At 40.6% G+C, this 18,312-nt stretch overlaps 1 protein-coding gene across 1 annotated transcript in view; it reads right to left on the bottom strand.

Moving 5' to 3' along the window:
* Nucleotides 1-9,426: 9,426 nt before the first annotated feature.
* ptcd3 (pentatricopeptide repeat domain 3) overlaps nt 9,427-18,312 on the bottom strand; it is a 23,239-nt gene continuing 14,353 nt past the window's right edge. The window contains exons 12-23 of the mRNA XM_078261086.1: nt 17,037-17,181; nt 15,572-15,622; nt 15,385-15,474; nt 15,185-15,213; nt 13,859-13,965; nt 13,540-13,618; nt 12,568-12,658; nt 12,048-12,133; nt 11,521-11,666; nt 11,337-11,378; nt 10,849-11,007; nt 9,427-9,593 (exon numbers count right to left, since the gene is read on the bottom strand). Coding sequence (XP_078117212.1) covers nt 9,548-9,593; nt 10,849-11,007; nt 11,337-11,378; nt 11,521-11,666; nt 12,048-12,133; nt 12,568-12,658; nt 13,540-13,618; nt 13,859-13,965; nt 15,185-15,213; nt 15,385-15,474; nt 15,572-15,622; nt 17,037-17,181 — 1,071 coding nt within the window. The 3' untranslated portion in view covers nt 9,427-9,547. The remainder of the gene's footprint in view (nt 9,594-10,848; nt 11,008-11,336; nt 11,379-11,520; nt 11,667-12,047; nt 12,134-12,567; nt 12,659-13,539; nt 13,619-13,858; nt 13,966-15,184; nt 15,214-15,384; nt 15,475-15,571; nt 15,623-17,036; nt 17,182-18,312) is intronic.

Genomic DNA, 18,312 nt, shown 5'->3' with positions numbered 1-18,312 from the left:
TGATAGCATTGTTTTGGAGTGGGGGTACAATAGCTAAGTGTTTTTAACCGACCTTTTCCTTAAAGATATAATAAAACGGAAAGAGAAAATGGAAACAGTTTTCTAAAATTGCTAGCTTTATAGCCAATTGTTATGCTAATGCTAACCAATATTAATGCAAAAACCAACCCATTCTCACTCCAAATTCGTAAAATAAGGACGTTTGGGCAGTGGCTGTCAGCGTCAGATAGGACGCAAAAATCACCCTTCAGCGTGTGTGTAGAACGCACCAGGAAGAGCAGCAGCTACGCGGCGTTTGAAGATGACATAACGACAACTGTAGCGAGTAGTATGAAAGGGCGAAAATCCACAAAGGGAGGTTGGTTGGGGTGGTGGATGGGTCAAACAACACAGGACTTTACTAAACCCAACCGTCCCGTTCTTCTTTTCCTGAACCCAACCGTCCCGTTCTTCTTTTCCTGAACCCAACCGTCCCGTTCTTCTTTTCCTGAACCCAACCGTCCCGCTCTTCTTTTCCTGAACCCAACCGTCCCGTTCTTCTTTTCCTAAACCCAACCGTCCCGCTCTTCTTTTCCTAAACCCAACCGTCCCGCTCTTCTTTTCCTGAACCCAACCGTCCCGTTCTTCTTTTCCTAAACCCAACCGTCCCGTTCTTGTCCCGAGTGTCATGGAAACGTAAGCCCACCCACAACCTTTTTCTTAACCTAACTGACGCCAATAGTCCCGACCAAGCGCGTTTAGATAAAGCACGTTTAGCTATGACGCTAAAGGAGACTTTTAGCGTCAATAACAACTCCAAAGGCACCTGACCAAACATGTTTTACGTGATGGGAGTGAGAATGTGTTGCTAAAAAAACTCATACGCTAGCTTAATTAGCCGAATGGCTCGGTGTATAACAATTCCATCGGTGAAAAAGTGTTTTTGAAGGTGGACACATGATTCCTTTACAGACAAAGTTACATTTCAAATACAGTAATTGAAAAGTGATCTATATAAAAAAAAATTTTTTTACTTCAACCAACATATGTGCTTCCAATTCTAGTTATGACAAAGCATTAGTTTTCCTCTGTTCTTAGTTTAAATACATTTAAAGATTTAATATGTCATTTTTCTGCATTAAAATGTCTAAAAATGACTAGACCTAGGCCTATATGTTGATGAGTTGTGTAGGCCTACTTACATTATTCAAATGTGTCCAACAATGTTCAAACCCAGAGAAATCTGTCATTTTAATCAAGCACACATTTGGTCGCCATCGCCTGTCAATGGCGTCATATTGACTCATAAATTGACTTATCCAGTTTGAAGCCACTTTTTGTTTTTAATTGCATATTTAACCGGATAAAGGATTTTAGTCATGAGACGTCTGGATCTTTAGCTATCGGAGAAACGAGAGAAACTGAGCTAGCGACAACTCAGCTTGTAGCCCCTCCGCCAACATGACGAATACCATTGGAGAAACATTTTTATTGATATTTTATTGATTTATTTTATTTAATGAACATTTCTCATTTTTAATGTGAAATTGCTTTATTTGAAGTGTTTTTACCTGTTTTTAATCACCAGGTCTGTTTGTTTTAAAGAGGAGGAGACCTCCACGGATAATTCCGCTCAGCATTGTTATTTGTTTAAGTCGAAACCCCCAAAAAACTATTTTATTGTTTTTTATTTTATCTTATTTTTTACAATTTCAAGCAGAAACCGTAGGCCAGTTAACAACTGAACGCATAATGTCAACCTAAGTCACGTATCACCATCAGGCAAGGTTAGGTAGATTGCATTCAAATAGTGATCTGCAGCGGATTACGCATTATTCATTCGGCAAACATGCTTTATCAGTGAGTGTAACTTTGTGAACTGTTGGAGCTCTGCTGCTGCTACCAGTCCCTACACGCAGGAATTCCTCTTTGCTTCCTCCTCCTCCTCCTCCTCCTCCTCCTCTCATTTCTACTCTCCTCATACATTGCCTTCCTATCCCTCCCCCCTTTTCCTCTTCCCTCTCCTCTATTATCTCCCTCCCTGGAGTGATGTGCTGAATCTTGTCAGAGTACATTCCTCCGCTGTGGCCAAGACACAGGAAAATCTTTCAATAAAGTCTTGACTTTTCTGTTTGCCACCCATTTTTCTGGGGATAACACTAGGGGGTTTGGATTCAAATTTGTATAGTTAAGTGTCCTGCACTTGCTCACTGGCATCTGATTGTTTTAACCTGTCACACTGCTTGATTACTGACATTGAATCTGATTGTTTTAACCTGTCACACTGCTTGATTACTGACATTGTGACATTAGTCTTCTGCAGTGATGCAAACAGTAAAAGGTGGGTACAGTATTATCACCAATTATAGAGTAAAGACCACAATATAAATAGAGCAATATTTACTTCATGAATTAAGAAATTGGGCCCCAAAAAGGGTGAGGCAGCAGACATCAACTAGTCATGAAGTTATGTCTTACATAGCTTGGGGCTAAAATGTAGCTCTTAATGTTTAAAAAATGCCAGACTTTATCTCTTTATTCAAGTATGTGTTTTTTTTCCAGATTTGGTTGAGCTAGACAGTTAATGTGAGTGTGCTCTGTTAAACTACCCAGGGTTCATTCTTGTATTTTGGGTTTCTACTAGAACATATTTACATGCTTTAATGTTCAAAAACACACTCATACTGTACGTCTGAATATAACTGTATTCACCAATGCTCCGTTTTAGCGCCTGTCTCTTTAAGCCCCCCTCACGAAAAAGCCCAGTCTTCTCTGATTGGTCAGCATTCCTTTCACATCATTATGCACTCTCGGCGCCTCTGCGCCATCATTGTAGCCGGGTAATGACCGTATCGGCACTGTAGCGGCACTGTCTAACTATATATAGTATCATCACAACTGTACAGAAGTCCTGAGGGCTCGTTTAAAGGCACAGTTTTTGAAAACGGGCTGTGTGCATTTCTCTGTGGATTGAGTGTTTTGACCCTTTCACAGTATTTATATAGCACCCCGACCTGCTTTATGATAAAAAAAAAAAACATGGAAATCTCACTTATTAAATCTCACTTATTACATTACATATTTAAATACATCCTTGTTCCTTCCTCTCTTTCTCTACACTATTAACGCTCCAATAAAGACAAAAAAAAAAAAAAAAAAAAAACAGAAGTGCTCATTTACACATTAATACCCCCAAGAAAAGGTCCCTTTCAATAATATATAATATATAATAATGTTATTATATAATAGCATAATTTGCCATTGCCATTGCTTGTCATATAGCAGAGTTATTAAGGGCTGAAACAACTGCTGATTTTTATTATTGATTAATCTGCTGGTTTAAAAAAAATAATCAATTGATCACTGAATCTTTAAAATGTCAAATACATAAAATAGAGGGAAACGCATATCACATGTTCTGGGAGCGTCCTCAGATGTCTTGTTATGTCCAACCAATAGTCCAAACCCCGAAGTTATTACATTTACAGATAGATAAAACAGAAAAGCAGAAACTCCGTACACCAACAAATACATGTCACTTTGCAATGAAATGATTCATCGATAATCATAAGTGTTGTCATTCATTTTCTGTTGATCTAAGAATCTATTACTGTAATAGATTGTTCAGCTCTTGCAATGTTAGTAGAAGTTCTCAAAGTCTAAAGGCCCTGAACACCTAGACAGGTCATTCATTATTGGGACTGATTAGACCTCTGCTCAGGTTAAATCTGGGCAGTGCACAACTGAGAATTACATGAGGTCACTATAATCCAATGTACTAATAACAACAATAGCACACCGTCCTGTCACATCTGTGTTCATAGCAGTTCAATTTGAGGCCGAAATCAATTCATTTCAGTGGGATCGCCATGATGTGTGGGTTTGCTTGGGGAGGCTTGGAGAGTCAGGAAGATGTCAATCAGTCTGTCCACATGGTCCTGAGAAGACATCATATTTTCAGTGACTAATGTAGTCAAATATTAAATTGAAACAGAGACCACAGTTGATGATTGGTGTTACCGTGTGAACACAGCAAAACAGAAGGACCTTGGATTTTGTGTGCCGGTGCTTAACCAAGGCTGGAAGCTGACAACCGGCTCATGTGATAACTGATAGTATGTCAACAAGCCAAATAAACTGTTGGCCAATTCACTATTGTTGGCTGCTCCTCTTCCCTCTCAGCAGTATGTGGGAGACAGACAGGGATAGGAAGAAAACAGACTGAAAGAAAGAGCCACAGACAGGGAAGATACAGAGAGTAAGACGGACACACTAATAGACTGACCATTGTGTGCAGTTTTGGCAGGACCCTTTAAAACACATGCTTCTATGACTCATAAACCAAACACACACACACACACACACACAGAAACACAGAACAAGCTGATACTGTGCGACTCCCATCCATTTTAATATGCTATAAAACTGCATGCAAGTATGCATGTTTGTTGGTGGTGTGTGTTTACCAAGGTAAACATTAGTTAACTATTAAGCTACAATACACTGCCATGAACACTGTCTGTACAATGTCTTATCAGATAACAATTTAGTCCGAATTGAATTAACTTCAGCTTAAATTTATAAGCATGTGAAGAAATGGTGTAATGTCATAACAGCATAAAGACTAGTATATGGTTGAGACATATAACAGCCCTCCACGTAAGGCGAGGAGAATACACTCATTTTCTTATCAACTAATCCACTGGTTGATCTTCCTTCAGATGGTAAAATTGTATTAGATATACCAGTGGGCTATAGCTTTCCATTATACACAATTGACATTGTAACAAAATGTAAAGGATGAGGGTGAATATTTTATATTTTTTGATATTATCAATAAATGAGATGACTCCAAAACCAACAACTCTGATAGTCCATTTCTCAACTACTTAAGACTTTCCTACCCTGTCAGTGGCACTCAGCCCCAAGCCCATTGGTTCCTACCGAAGACGTAAATCTTTAAAATAGGAGTTATTATAAATATACACTTTCATTTCCTAAAACATCTGGGCACTGGAGTCTTTTTTTAGCGAAAGTTACTCAAACTGCAGTCTATATCCACGACGTTCCACTTCTGGGATTGCTCCAGGAATTCTGCCGGATGTCCCTCTTTTCCGCCAGATGTCCGTATACCTTCCGGTTTCTTTGTGTAGTAATTCTAAACTCCGGTGGATCTATGAGGACTATGGTTAACTGCTCCTCAGATCTCTGCAGGGTAAATCCAGACAGCTAGCTAGACTATCTGTCCAATCTTGAGTTTTCTGTTGCACGACTAAAACAACCTTTGAATGTACACACGTTCCACCAAAACAAGTTCCTTCCCGAGACTATTTAGCAGCGGCTCCCTGGCTCAGTCCGGCGCTTAGCACCGCCCAAGACGATTGTGATTGGTTTAAAGAAATGCCAATAATCCAGAGCACGTTTTTCTCCCATCCCAGAATGCTGTGTGGACTAGCCAGACCTTCCTGCGCAGCGCTATGGAGGAAGGCTTGGCAAAGCGAGACTACTCTAACTGTAGTAAACAATGCATTTGTTGGGGACTATTTTCAGTCACATATTAATCCACATTTGGTGCTCTAGCCATATATTCACAACAGTAGGACAATGTATTTAAGATTGACTAAAAATAACCTAAAGTGCCAATGTTTTTACATTGGTAGCCAAGTGATTACAGTGCCTGGCACTTCTGTGATTAGAGGATGTAACACACTATTGGTGGGTGTAAAAGGACTGTTGGAAGTGGTTATTGAGACAGAAAGCTCCAGTTAGGTCTATATATATATATATATATATATATGTTGTGAGGCCAGACCTCAAGCCAATATGACTTAAGAGGTCTTGGGAATTTTTCATCTTTTGCTCTTTCCAGTGTGTGGGATCAGCATTGCTTGACACCAGTTATAGCTGTTAATGACCATGAACTCTTGTCGTAGGTAGATTGTGCTACTATATGCAGCTTGACTTGCCAACCTTCTTTTCTTCTTTTTCTTTCAGCTATTCTGCTAGAGTTTAGAATTTCAGTAATACCCCTTTCCTCTTCTTCCATCAACATATCTTTCTGCTACTTCTGCTAGCCACCAGGGGGACTCAGGTGGGGGGGGGGTGCAGACTGACATCTTGGATACCCCTATGGTAGATGAAACATGATGTAGTAGCCTACAGGGTGCCCTTCCTGTGAAGAAAACGGGTAGAAGTGCCCTATATGGTGCCCTTAAACAGAGAAAACATGATGTGCCCTCTAGTGCACCCTTTCAATGACATAAAACGTGATGCAGTGCCCTCTATTGTGCCCATAAATGGAGAAAACATGATGATGTGGAAAATGTGATGAAGTGCACTCTATTGTGCCCATAAATGGAGAAAACAAGATGATGTGCCCTCTAGGCTGCCCTTAAATGGAAAAGATATGATGAAGAGCCCACCCGGTTGTCTTTTTAGTGGAGAAAACAAGATGCAGTGCCCTCTAGGGTGCCCTTCCAGTGAAGGCAACCTGATTAAGTGCCCTCTAGGTCCCCTTTAATGGAATAACCTGATGAAGTGCCCTACAGGGTGCCCTTTCAATAAAGAAAAAGTGATGAAGTGTCCTTTAGTGGGCCCTTAAAAGGAGAAAACATGTTTTTCAGGATGCCGTTCCAGTGGAGAAAACAGGTTGAAGTGCTCTAATGTGTGTTCTTCATTGGAGTACACATAATGAAGTGCCCATCAGGGTGCCCTTCCAGTGGGAAAAAAAACGTATTGAAGTATCCTCCATGGTGCCCTTAAGTGGAGAAAACATGAGGATGTGCCCTCCAGGGTGCCCTTCCAGTGGAGAAAATGTGATAAAGTGCCCTATAGGGTGCTCTTAAATGGAGAATACATAAAGTGCCTTCCAGGGTGCCTTCCAGTGGGGGAAAAAAATAAAACATTAGTGAGAAAACCTTCTGCACACTGGTGACCCACCCCATGCAGCTGGAGTCCTTTTTAGTTTTTTCCCATCACTGCCATTAGCACTTGTTTATCCTCTTCTCTCAGGAAGTAACTTCAAAGATAAGAAAACAAGCACTGTTTTAATGTAAAAACCCAGCAAACCGGAGTTTATTTCAACCTTACATAAGAAATGTTAAAAAGCAACACATGGGAGAGATATTAAAAGCATTAGGGGATGTTCCATGACATCCTGTGTTTGTGAACAGGTTTGACCTATGACCTCCACTCTAATACAGTACATTCATGTTGCATAAAGGAGTGGGAGAAAGGAATGCTTGTGACCAAGCCACTTCCAGAGTTGTTTTTTGCAAGCTTGCAGAACACAAACTATTTTGTGATGTGTTTGCCTTTCATCCAAGCGAATCAAACTCCCCATTGTTGTTGGCTTTACACTTATCCCATTATTCCAGGTCTTTCAGGCTGTCCATTCTGGGCATTTTTAAATCCTTATTATCTACACCTACAGTACCTCTTGGAGAAGGAACAACTGTATACCATCTCCCAAATCTCATAATATATGAGAAACTTGCAATTGTGGTCCAGGAAATATTTTAGGATATTTCCTCCTAAACTGGGAAAGGGAAAATAGTCTGACAACTCTCAAAATGTGTGTGTGTGTGTGTGTGTGTGTGTGTGTGTGTGTGTGTGTGTGTGTGTGTGTGTTTTCCCTCGATCTTGGGCAGGTGAAAAAAGAAAACAGTGGCATTTTGAAAGGTTGTGTGCGAAGTTTGAATTGCAACACTGGTGTGTTTATCAGTGTATAACAGAGAGTATATTTATGTCAGAGAGTGTGTGTGGCTTTAGGCAGGTCCTCTGGAGAACAATGCCCCAGACCACACCCATCCGACCCACCCTCCCCCCACTCCACTCCGCTCACTTTAGCCCACATTAGTCCTTATATGGTCAACAGGCAACTCGGCTGATGATTGGTCTAGGAACAAACCATGTATATGATTGAGGCACACACCTGTTCATGCTTGCACAGTACACACACCCACAGACTTGACACCAATGTTTCCCCTGTATGCATTTATACTATCAATGCTGTAATTATGCCAATACATTAACACAATGCACACAATTAACTATACTTTATTATGTATGTAATTAAACTTGTACTTAAATTGTATAATAAAGCAAGCGGTGATTCAGCTTTAAAAGGCTGGAGTGATGTTGTAATTTAGTTGTGACACACACAAACACACACTCTTCTGGCACCTGTCTTGTCTAGACCCGCTGTCTAAAAAGTCCTCAAGTCTTCAAAAACACACAGTGCATACCTGGATGTACACACACACACACACACACACACACACACACTGTCTGTTTATTTGTATGTTTCTTCTGAACCTGCTGGAGGTCTATATGGATAAAATGGGACACTGAAATGTCTGAACAGAAAACCCAGACCCCTTAAATGTGACACAGCACTTTGAGGAAGTAGCTCATCAGTGATTTGAGGAAGTTCGTCAGTTATCACCAAGAGAAATTTGCCTTTGAGTCTTTGCCTCCAAGCCACTTTATGGTCATGGATTCTGCACAAAATACAAATCCCTCATCCATGATCACGATAGGGAATTTCACATTCGCGTTTTGCTTAGCTGAAAAATAATAATGTAATGTATAAAAAGTGGGAAAGAAAGTGTAAAATACGACACATGCAGGAAGCGATATATACGAACAAGTCTTCTCAAATGTGTGTTCATATCTACGATTTGTTCTCATTTTGCTAGTACCCATCGATTTCTGGGATTCACAGATATTTTCTATACTTTTTTTTTGCTGTTTCTTAGGTAAGAGAAAATAAAAAAAATATATATATAAAAATAAAGAGTGGTGGAGAGCACTCTCCAGAGAAAGAAACATCTGGTTGTTACAGTCCACAAATTGTTTGTCCAACCCAAAACATAGGTTTTATACTTGCATGACTATCATATAATCAAATTTAGATGATTATATATAAGAGTATTATATTTGTATATTACTTTTTGGGGCATGTTTAGGCCTTTATTTGTATAGGACAGCTGAAGATGTGAAAGGGGAGAGAGAGGGGGAATGACATGCAGCAAAGGGACGCAGGTCGGATTCGAACCTGCAGCCGCTGCGTCGAGGAGAAAACCTCTACCAGATGAGCTACCCAGGCACCCTTGTTTTTTAAGTTTACTTGTACATTGATTTCCCGACTGCTGGTGTTCTTCCACTGTCTTTTTTTTGGGGGGCATCTCTCTAATTCTTGGGCATGTGCCACTATTTGCACGCAACACCTGCCTACAGTGTTTAGGGGGCGTTACCTAATAAACAATTATGATCAAGTGGGATTCATCATTGACCACACTTGGGTAAGAGCAGATTTGGATTGTTAAGAAGGTATTAAGTGAATGTTGCTGCGTGACGCCCATTGTTGCATAACCTGTAAAGTGACTACTACTAAGGAGAAATAGCGGCCTCTAGCTGACACACCAAAGAAAGCATTTTAAGAGGTTTAGATTTTATGTGACAGATTTTTATTATAGATAACGAAAAAAGTAAACTACACACACAATATGGGAAATGTTTGTATTAATGGATCGGTGTCGTAGTGGTTCATCCACTATTGCCTCCTTCAGTCATCGGGCTCTTCCGTAGACTCCAGTTCAGATAATGCGGCTCTAGATGGGACAGAAAAACAAGTGTCTAAAAAAGGCATTCAGAAAAATAAATATACATCACTTCATAGTCAGTTCAAATGCTAAACAATCATTTTCCTCTGTAGTTTCCCAGCACTGTAACTTAACTAAAATCTAAACATCTAATTCACTATTCTAAGATGCTTCTCTTCTGGACAGGGTACTATGTGGAGCTACTGTGGATGAAAACGTCCTTACAGTTCTAACAGAAAGACTACTCTTTTGTAATTTTCGGGAAAAAGCAAGCAACATTTTTATTGCCTACATTGCTTACAATATCGTCTCTCAAAAAACTAAACATATTAAGTGCATTTTGTACATATTACATTGTTTTCAAAGAACACATTTTCTGAAATGCAATAACAACCTCAAACTAAGGCATACATTATTTTCAACCTGAGACTGATCTGTATATAGGCCTATATGTAAATATTGGTTATACTCAACCTATTTTCATTTATATATTTGATTACAATGTCACACAGCTCTGTTACACTTATGCTAGTAGATCGCTGATCAGCTGTTTCTCCGTGAAGAGAGAGAGTGAGAGAAAATGGTGTGCAAAAATCAGCTATTTTTCCGACTCTTTAGATCAAATTGTGGTCACCACTGCGTATTTTCTTGTCTTTGATTTTGGTAGTTGGTGTGTTTGGTGTAGTTTCATCGGCCATACGACTCTGCGATTTACTTTTGTCGGGTCCGCTTCGTGGAATGGATGATTAAGTTAGACTAGATGTTTTCTGTTGAGATGCTGAAGCACTGACGTCGTGCCATTATTGTGGTAAGCTAGTTTGATTTTGCAGCAGACACGCTGTACAGAGTTTTCGTTTTATTTTCGTTTGAACTGATTCCAAACTTTGGACACTTTCTGTCGTTTTCTCCGGCCTGTCTCTTCTCTTAGCCCCTCACTATTTACGCTCTCTTTCTTCATCTCTTAACGCATCCATGGTCAGTCTTCATGGCATGTGTCGACAGCAGCGTCAAGCCCGGTGTGCGAACAGCAATAATCATCCGTGCGGAAACACCGTGAGCGATACCACGAGTTACTCGAGGAATCGTTTCAGCCCTACAAGGGTGATAGAACTTTTATTTTAAAAACTCTTTTCCCTTTATGTTTCTGGTCATTCGTCGATGGTAAAATCAACACAACTGTTTCAGCGGGCTAAAAAATGAGTTAGCGATTGTCCCTAATGAAGCCCCGGTTCCTTTTGTCGTTCTACAGTTCTCTCCTCCTCACCTTTGTTCCTCGGTCAGATCAAACTCAGCCAGTGTTCGTTTTGCCAGTCTTGGCGTTGCAGACAGACAAAAGGCTGCAGACAGCTGAACCAGCTCCACTGCTCTCTGGGAAGAGCCAGCGCTGTGATACATTGACAGGAAGTCCTCTAACAGCCCCTCACTGGAAAATAACACACGGACACAAACAGCCAACGAACGTGAGCGTTTATACCAAATGTGTCAGAAGTAGTGCTAAAATGGGATTACACGTCATTCCGACAACTTGTTTTATCTGTTGGAACAGTGGCATCCAGAGTCATTTACATTAGTGAATGTGATGCTTAACTATTTGAATGAAAATAAAATGACATTTTATTACCTTGTTCTAGTGACATGTTTACCGACAAGTTTGAAAATTCCATTTCTTTTCTACGTGTTATTACAAGTTAGATGTCATTATACGTGAATGCTGTTTAAAGAGTGTGTCCATTGACAAAATGGATTTCTTACTTAGGAACTCTGTTCTTGGTTTTGAAGAGCTGCAGCATCTCCCTGCAGACGCACAGACAGGAGGAGAAGTCAAGATGCATTTCACTTTGACATCATTTGGCAGTGGACATGAGTCGAGTCAGACTACAGTAAAAGCTCTCTTGTAAAATGAACTGACAGACAGATATACAGCTGTCTCTCCTACCAGGCCTGTTGGCTCTTGTTGACTCGCAGCAGCAAGGTGGTGATGTGTGAGAGGGCGGAGGTGCTCCACTCCAGACTGTGCTTCCCTCTGTCTCCTTCAAACACACTCTTTACATCCAGAGCACACGCTGCAAAAGCCTCCTGAACCTGCACACACAAATAAATTTATTTATTTATTTAATTTATATTTATATATATATATATATATATCATTTAGCTGACACTTTTATCCAAAGCAACTTACAATTAAGTGCGTTCAACCTTGAAGGTGCAGACAACAAGTAGTAAGTGCAAGTACATTCGCTTTAAATAGGTAATGCTACAAAGAGCCATATGAAAGTGCAGCATCAAAAGAGATAGAGATATATATATATATATATATATATATAATTTTTTTTTCCTTCTTTATCGAGGTGTAGTCGGAAGAGATGTGTTTTTAGCCTTCAGCGGAAGATGCACAGGTTTTCGGCCATATCCTTCTATGCTTTACTTTCTCCCATCTCTCATCATTGTCCATGCCTTACTGACCTCAGGACTGTGTCTGTCTCTGGCCATCAGGGTGAGCAGCTCCTCCACCAGATCAGACTTATTATCATGACCCAGATTCCGGATATCTGGAAAACAAATTAGAGCACGACAGACAGCCTATGTAAGTGGCCTGAAGTTTGAACTTGTGCGTGGTGTGTGCGTCAATCTTTTTAATAGCAGAGCTGGCGTTCCGGCACTCGCAAGCCCAGTGTATGCGAATTGAAAAAGAGATTTTATATCTCAATGAGACCTGGTTAAATAAAGGTAAAATAAAAAAAATAAAACTGTCATGTGATATGCGTCGTCAGTCATGTTAATATGAATGGACATTAGTTCTGCTGCTGGAGCTAAAACTCAACAGAAATAGTTTTTGTCTCAAAATGCTCTTTGGAGTGAAATGCAAAGGGGCAGCGTTTCTAAAAATGTAAACCAACCTTTGTCATAAACTGGGGGTCAGATTTTCGAGACGTGTACTGAGTGATATTAGAGTTCTGTAACCATAACATTATCTTAAACTAACCCTTCCATATAGTGGGCAGCAAGTCCAGGCGACTGTCTGTGTCCAGAGCCTGCAGCAGGTCCTTCAGTCCCTGAGGGTTCGGGTTGTACAACTGGAAACACACAACATAAATCAAAAGTTAATTCCCATAAAGCCAGGGTAATAATAAGTTGGATCATTCATCATCCATCTCACTTTCTCCTGAGGAGATTATTGAGGCGAAAATTCAAACATGCTAGATCAAGACTACCCCACCTTTTTGCAAGACAACTTAGAGAAATCTGTGTAACAAGCCTTTAAGTCCAAGAGTTAAGTCAGGGCCAACCTGTGGTTAAATTGTGCACATAACTCTCTTAGGTTAATCTTCGTTATTAGGGATGTACATTGCGAATCGATTAAAAAATCAAAATAAATGTGTAAAGATGGCAACCAGTTGGGATGGAAAATGAATCGCGAAAAAAGCCCTAGGGCGTAATCTACTTTAGGGTTCACTTGTGGGACTTCAGACGTCACTACGTCTTCTTGGTTTATTTAATTGAAGAGATTCTTTTCTATTTATTTAGCTGTTTTGATGTCACATTCGTTTCGAAAATCTAATTATTAACTTTTTATTACATGTTTGTTATTTAAGATAAAAAATACAATGTCAATTGAACTTTTGATAAGAGGACACATCTCTTGTTTTGCACAGTTTATATAAATAAAGGAATCGTTTCCGTCATTTGTCTGCAGCTCGTTCCGTTAACAAAAAAACGTGAGAGAATTGTATCGTGGACCGAAAATTATAAATCGTGTCGAATCCTGAGTATCGTTACATGTTCGTTATGCATACACGAGTTACGGATTTTAGAAAGGAAGTGCACTAGTGACACAGTGAAGTGCCAGCTGCAGCTTATAATATCTTAAAAAGGTGTTATTGAAGGGTCATATAAGACCTGATGCTGTCTGGAGAAGCAGGGTTGAACAGGAAGAGAGATGCAGAGATGTACTAACCGAGGGAATGAGCCGTCTGTACCACTTCAACACCACGTCAATGTGCTCCATCATACACAGCAGGTTGAAGAAGCGACCACTGGAGAGGAGAGAGGAGAGAACATGTGGAAATGCATATACATAATTGGATCTAATCACTAGATTTCAGGTTTCAGGCTGCGTTTAGGCTGTGCATATGTTGTATGACGTATGAATGTGGTTTATTAATTGACCAAAATCTCCCCACATCCTCCTTGCTTCTTCCTGCCACCCTGAGGCCAGATAGATATATAGGAGGGACAGGGGACGTGTTTAAGGTTGATGGAAGGTTTTTACTTACTAGTAAATACTCTGTTGGTAGGGATCTCCCAGAAGCCTCCAGTTCTCCCCCTGTTCTAATAGACTGTGGACCTTATAACCCAGCTCCAAATCGTTATTATCCAGACACTGTTATGACAAAAAACAAAAAACAGGTTAGGTGGACAAACAGATGGGCACCTGCTCCAAATTAACAAAGAATGGGGTGACACGGGATCAGGCTATCTATCCTCTTACCTGTAGTGCTATTTGTCAATTAATATTTTTGTTTTGGTGTGAGTTGCCCAGTGTTGGAGATATCGGCCGTAGAGCTGTCTGCCTTCTCTCTAATATAATGTAATATGAATATGAACTTGGCTTGTGGGGCTCAAAGAACCAAAAAAACTCATCAGCAATGACCCAGTTACTCAAGATAATCCACAGACCTGGTTGTGAGTAGGTTCATGTAGGAACTATTTTCTACCTAACTACACCTCCCAACCGTATCACCGTGCAAAAAGAAGCGGAAGCTAATGGATGTCTTCCTCAAGGTGCAACATTGCTAGCTTGTTGCGATTAGTTTATAGCTAACAGATACTGCTAGCTCACCTGAGCTAGCTAACAGTACAGCTCAGCTGAGGAGGACGCCATTAATGTCCATGAGTGCTCTTTGCGCTCTGAGCACCACAAGCTGAGTGCCATCTAGTTCTATTATAACGGATAGAAGGCAGATATCTCCAACACTGGGCAACTCACACCAAAACAGTCGATTAATAGCACTACAGGTAAGAGTCAAAAATATGTATTTTTGATTTAATTTATACTTTTTATTGATCCCCAGTAAGGAAATTCCAATTTACACTCTGTTTGTTAGAAATCACTACACACATGCCTGAAATACACATGCTCAGGACCCATTCATGCACAAATGGACCTACGGTGCCGTGCTCAAGAGCCCCTTGGCAGTGCCCAGGAGGTGAACTGGCATCTCTCCAGCTGCCAATCCACACTCCGTACTTTTGTCCGTACTGCCACCCCACTATTTAAATGCTATCTAAGAATAGCTACAAGCTGCCCAAGCCAGTCTACATCTGATGGAAAATAGCTAATTATAGTTTATAGATATGTGGAATTAAAAAAAGGAAGGCAGGATTGATTGACTTGGATGTGAAGTAGCAGGTGTGATTCATATTCCCTTGTATAAATCCAAAACTGGGCAAAGAAACATAAGTGCTTTTTGAAAAAAAACAAGAGCTGAAATAAACTCTTAACTTAAAACTGTTATAGTTCTTATAAAAAAAAACTGGCACTTTGGAGAAATTCCTTTGTGATAAATATTTAAACAATACAAGTAATGAAAAAGACTTACTATTCTCATTGCGCTCGCGAAGAACATAACTGGAAAGAAAAAGAGAGAATACAAAATATGTATTAAAAGCCACGTGCAAATGGATAAAGCTGTCTGCGTTGTCCTGGTTATTAGAAATGTTGATGCATTTGAAAAACATTTACAAAGATTTATTTCCCAAATTTGGGATTATGAACTCGCACAAATCCACAGCAACATACCATCATTGGGGTCCTGGCAGGTGAAGCTGGTTCCCGCCAGCTCGGACATCACTTCCTGTAAAATGTCAGTGATGCCCTGGCCAGAGGTGGCTGAAGAGGAAACAAAACCACGTAATACAATTCAGCATACAGACGGCAGCAAAGACTGTACAGGTTCAAATGTGATGTAACATCGCACCCCGTTTACCTGCTTTGGAAAAGACTGCCAGGATGTGGTCGAAGGAGGCCAGGCTGGGAGCTGAACACACACATGCAACACAAAGTTGATGTTTTAAGTAACTTAATGTTACTTTTAAATGTGTCTGAAACTAGGGCTGCACGATATTAACAAAATGTGACACTGCGACATCGATTATGAATATTACGATAGACATTCATTTCGATATTTTTAAAACGTGTAAAATTACAAAAGTTATGTGAAAACGCATCAAAAATAGATTCATAACAAATAAAAAGTTTTCTTACAACACAAGGTTTATTTCAACTGACGGTCATATTGGACTGGTCCAACATGAATAAATAAATAAATAACGACCATGTCTACAGACAACATGGCATCATGACTTTGCGTAAACATACACGCCACTTTCCTAAAGCCAAATGGCGTGTCATCTGTACGCATTTTGAGCTATCCACGTGTATGTCTACGCAGTATACAGCGGATGTAAACATACATACCACGTGGCGTGTTATGGCGAGAACGTGTCGTGCTATCGCGAGAACAACGTCACACGCATGTGAAAAAAAATAAATAAATAACAAAAGGCTTTTGTTATTTTTTTGTAGGTTTTTGGGCCTTTCCCAAAGAACATTGGGGGAAAAAAACGGCCTCCCTCCGCGGACCTCCGTCATTTCTTACTCTTCGCTACGGCGATAATTCACATGTAAAAAATGTAGGTCAATGGAGGCCAAACAGCGTTGATAAACACGCTAAAAAACCGATTATGCGTCTTGATAACACGCAAAAACGGCATACGAATTGGCATGTCATACATACGCCACTTAGTGAGATCAGTCTGCTACAGAACAGAACATGTTTTACTGGTTACACAGTATAAAATGAATAAATAAAGAGAACAGGACCCAACTTTTCTTTCGCTTCTCCGATTCGTTCCGTTTTGTTACACTGTCACTCTGTCGAAATGTGCACACGCGTGGTACGCTACATAGGGTTTGTCACGTAGTGGCCCCGTGCGCTGACGTGTACCAACACGTGCAAGTGACACGGTAACTGGCCAATGAAACGTGACCATTATAGCGTTTCAAGTGTCGACCACAACTAAGCCACACAGCCAACGGACGGGGACGCAGCGCTCCACAAAATAAACAAATTATCGCATACTTATCGCGACACTTTCGATATAATATTGCGCAACGTAATATCGCGATAACAATATTGAGTCGATATATCATGCACCCCCTATCTGAAACCCTAACCCGTCCTGGCTTTGCTCACGAGACGAGTTACGGTATGCAACACTTGAAATGCAACGATGCATCTGTAACGTATTCTCTTATTGTAAATGAATGATTTTCTGTCTGCGCAAAACACACGGATCTTGATTTTACTACTGTACCCCTGTGTGTGTGTGTGTGTGTGTGTGTGTGTGTGTGTGTGTGTGTGTGTGTGTAGTAGTAGTAGTAGTAGTAACCTATTCCCACAGCCTTCATCTCATTCACAGTGCGTAGAGCATGCTTTTTTGCCAGAGAGCCGCAGCGCCTCAGAGCTTTGAGGACGCTGTTGAAGGTGAGCAGGTTGGGCTGAACTTTCTGTTGACTCATCTGGTTCAACAGCTCCTGCAGACCGAGACACATACATCTGGAGGTTTAAACAATCTCACAATAGAGAGAAATGCTATCTTGCCACATTAAAGGGGAACTATGCCGTTTTTCTTTAGCTTAATTTACCTTAACTGAACAGCTTCGGAGTCATTGGAATGGTTATATGACTTTTTTTCGGGTTGAATGGTGGTTCGTCTCACTTCCCCCCTAGCGCCTGTGAGCGGAAAAACCACCCATGCTACTTTAGGCCGGTGAGCGTCAGAGAAGTATCGCGTGTTATTGGGTCTCGCGATGAAACGAAATGCTTCACGGCACTGCACACGTACAGGAACCGGCTAGCTATAAGAATAAAGTAGCGATGGAGTTTTTCACACTATCGTCATGGCTGAGCTGGCAAAAAAGAAGCATAAAGCTAGGAAAGCATTGTCGGAGGAACAGAGAAAGAGGAGACGGCAGACTGACCGAGCGAGGAGTCAGACACGAGTAAACATCGGACCTGCGTTTTCAGAATGGCGAGAACTGGGACAAACGGAAGCCTGCGAATCCGATGCTGACCTGGCGTTCTTGCTGTTGCACTTGTAAGTATCTTTGGGATAAACTCAGTTTAATCTTTGTATTTCTTGTTATTGTGATCTCAGGATGTTTGCTATTGTCTGTAAAGGTTTTTATTGTGATCGCTGTCTGTTACGGGCTTACTAGCTAGCCTACTAGCTGTCTACCTCAGTAGGGCTGCACCGATCCGACTTTTTCAGTTCCAATATCGACACCGATGCCAGGGCTTTGTGCATCTGTCGATAACCGTTACCGATCCCGCTGTTGAATTAATAATACACTGTATACCTTCCACCTTATACTTTCCTTCCACCATGTGGAAGAGACTAAAAGGTACCAGACTTTCCTAACTAAACATTACTTTACTAACTCAGACAAAATAACATAGATGTAATGTATTGAATTCTTATTTATTTGTACACTTAACTCTTCCAGCTTGCGACACACATGTGACAAAGGGAAACGTCGCCAACGAATTTTTACAACAGTGTTGCCAAATATCTATTCCGAAGCTGTAGGGGGAGCTCTATAGAGAAACCTGCGAGCAAAAAGCGAGAAAACTGCCTAAAATTGCCAAAACTGCATAGCGCCCCT

This window comes from Sander vitreus, chromosome 10 (genome assembly GCF_031162955.1).
Source record: "Sander vitreus isolate 19-12246 chromosome 10, sanVit1, whole genome shotgun sequence".
NCBI classification, from domain to species: domain Eukaryota; kingdom Metazoa; phylum Chordata; class Actinopteri; order Perciformes; family Percidae; genus Sander; species Sander vitreus.
Note: the sequence above shows the minus strand (reverse complement) of the source record. Positions and strands in the feature narration are given on the sequence as shown.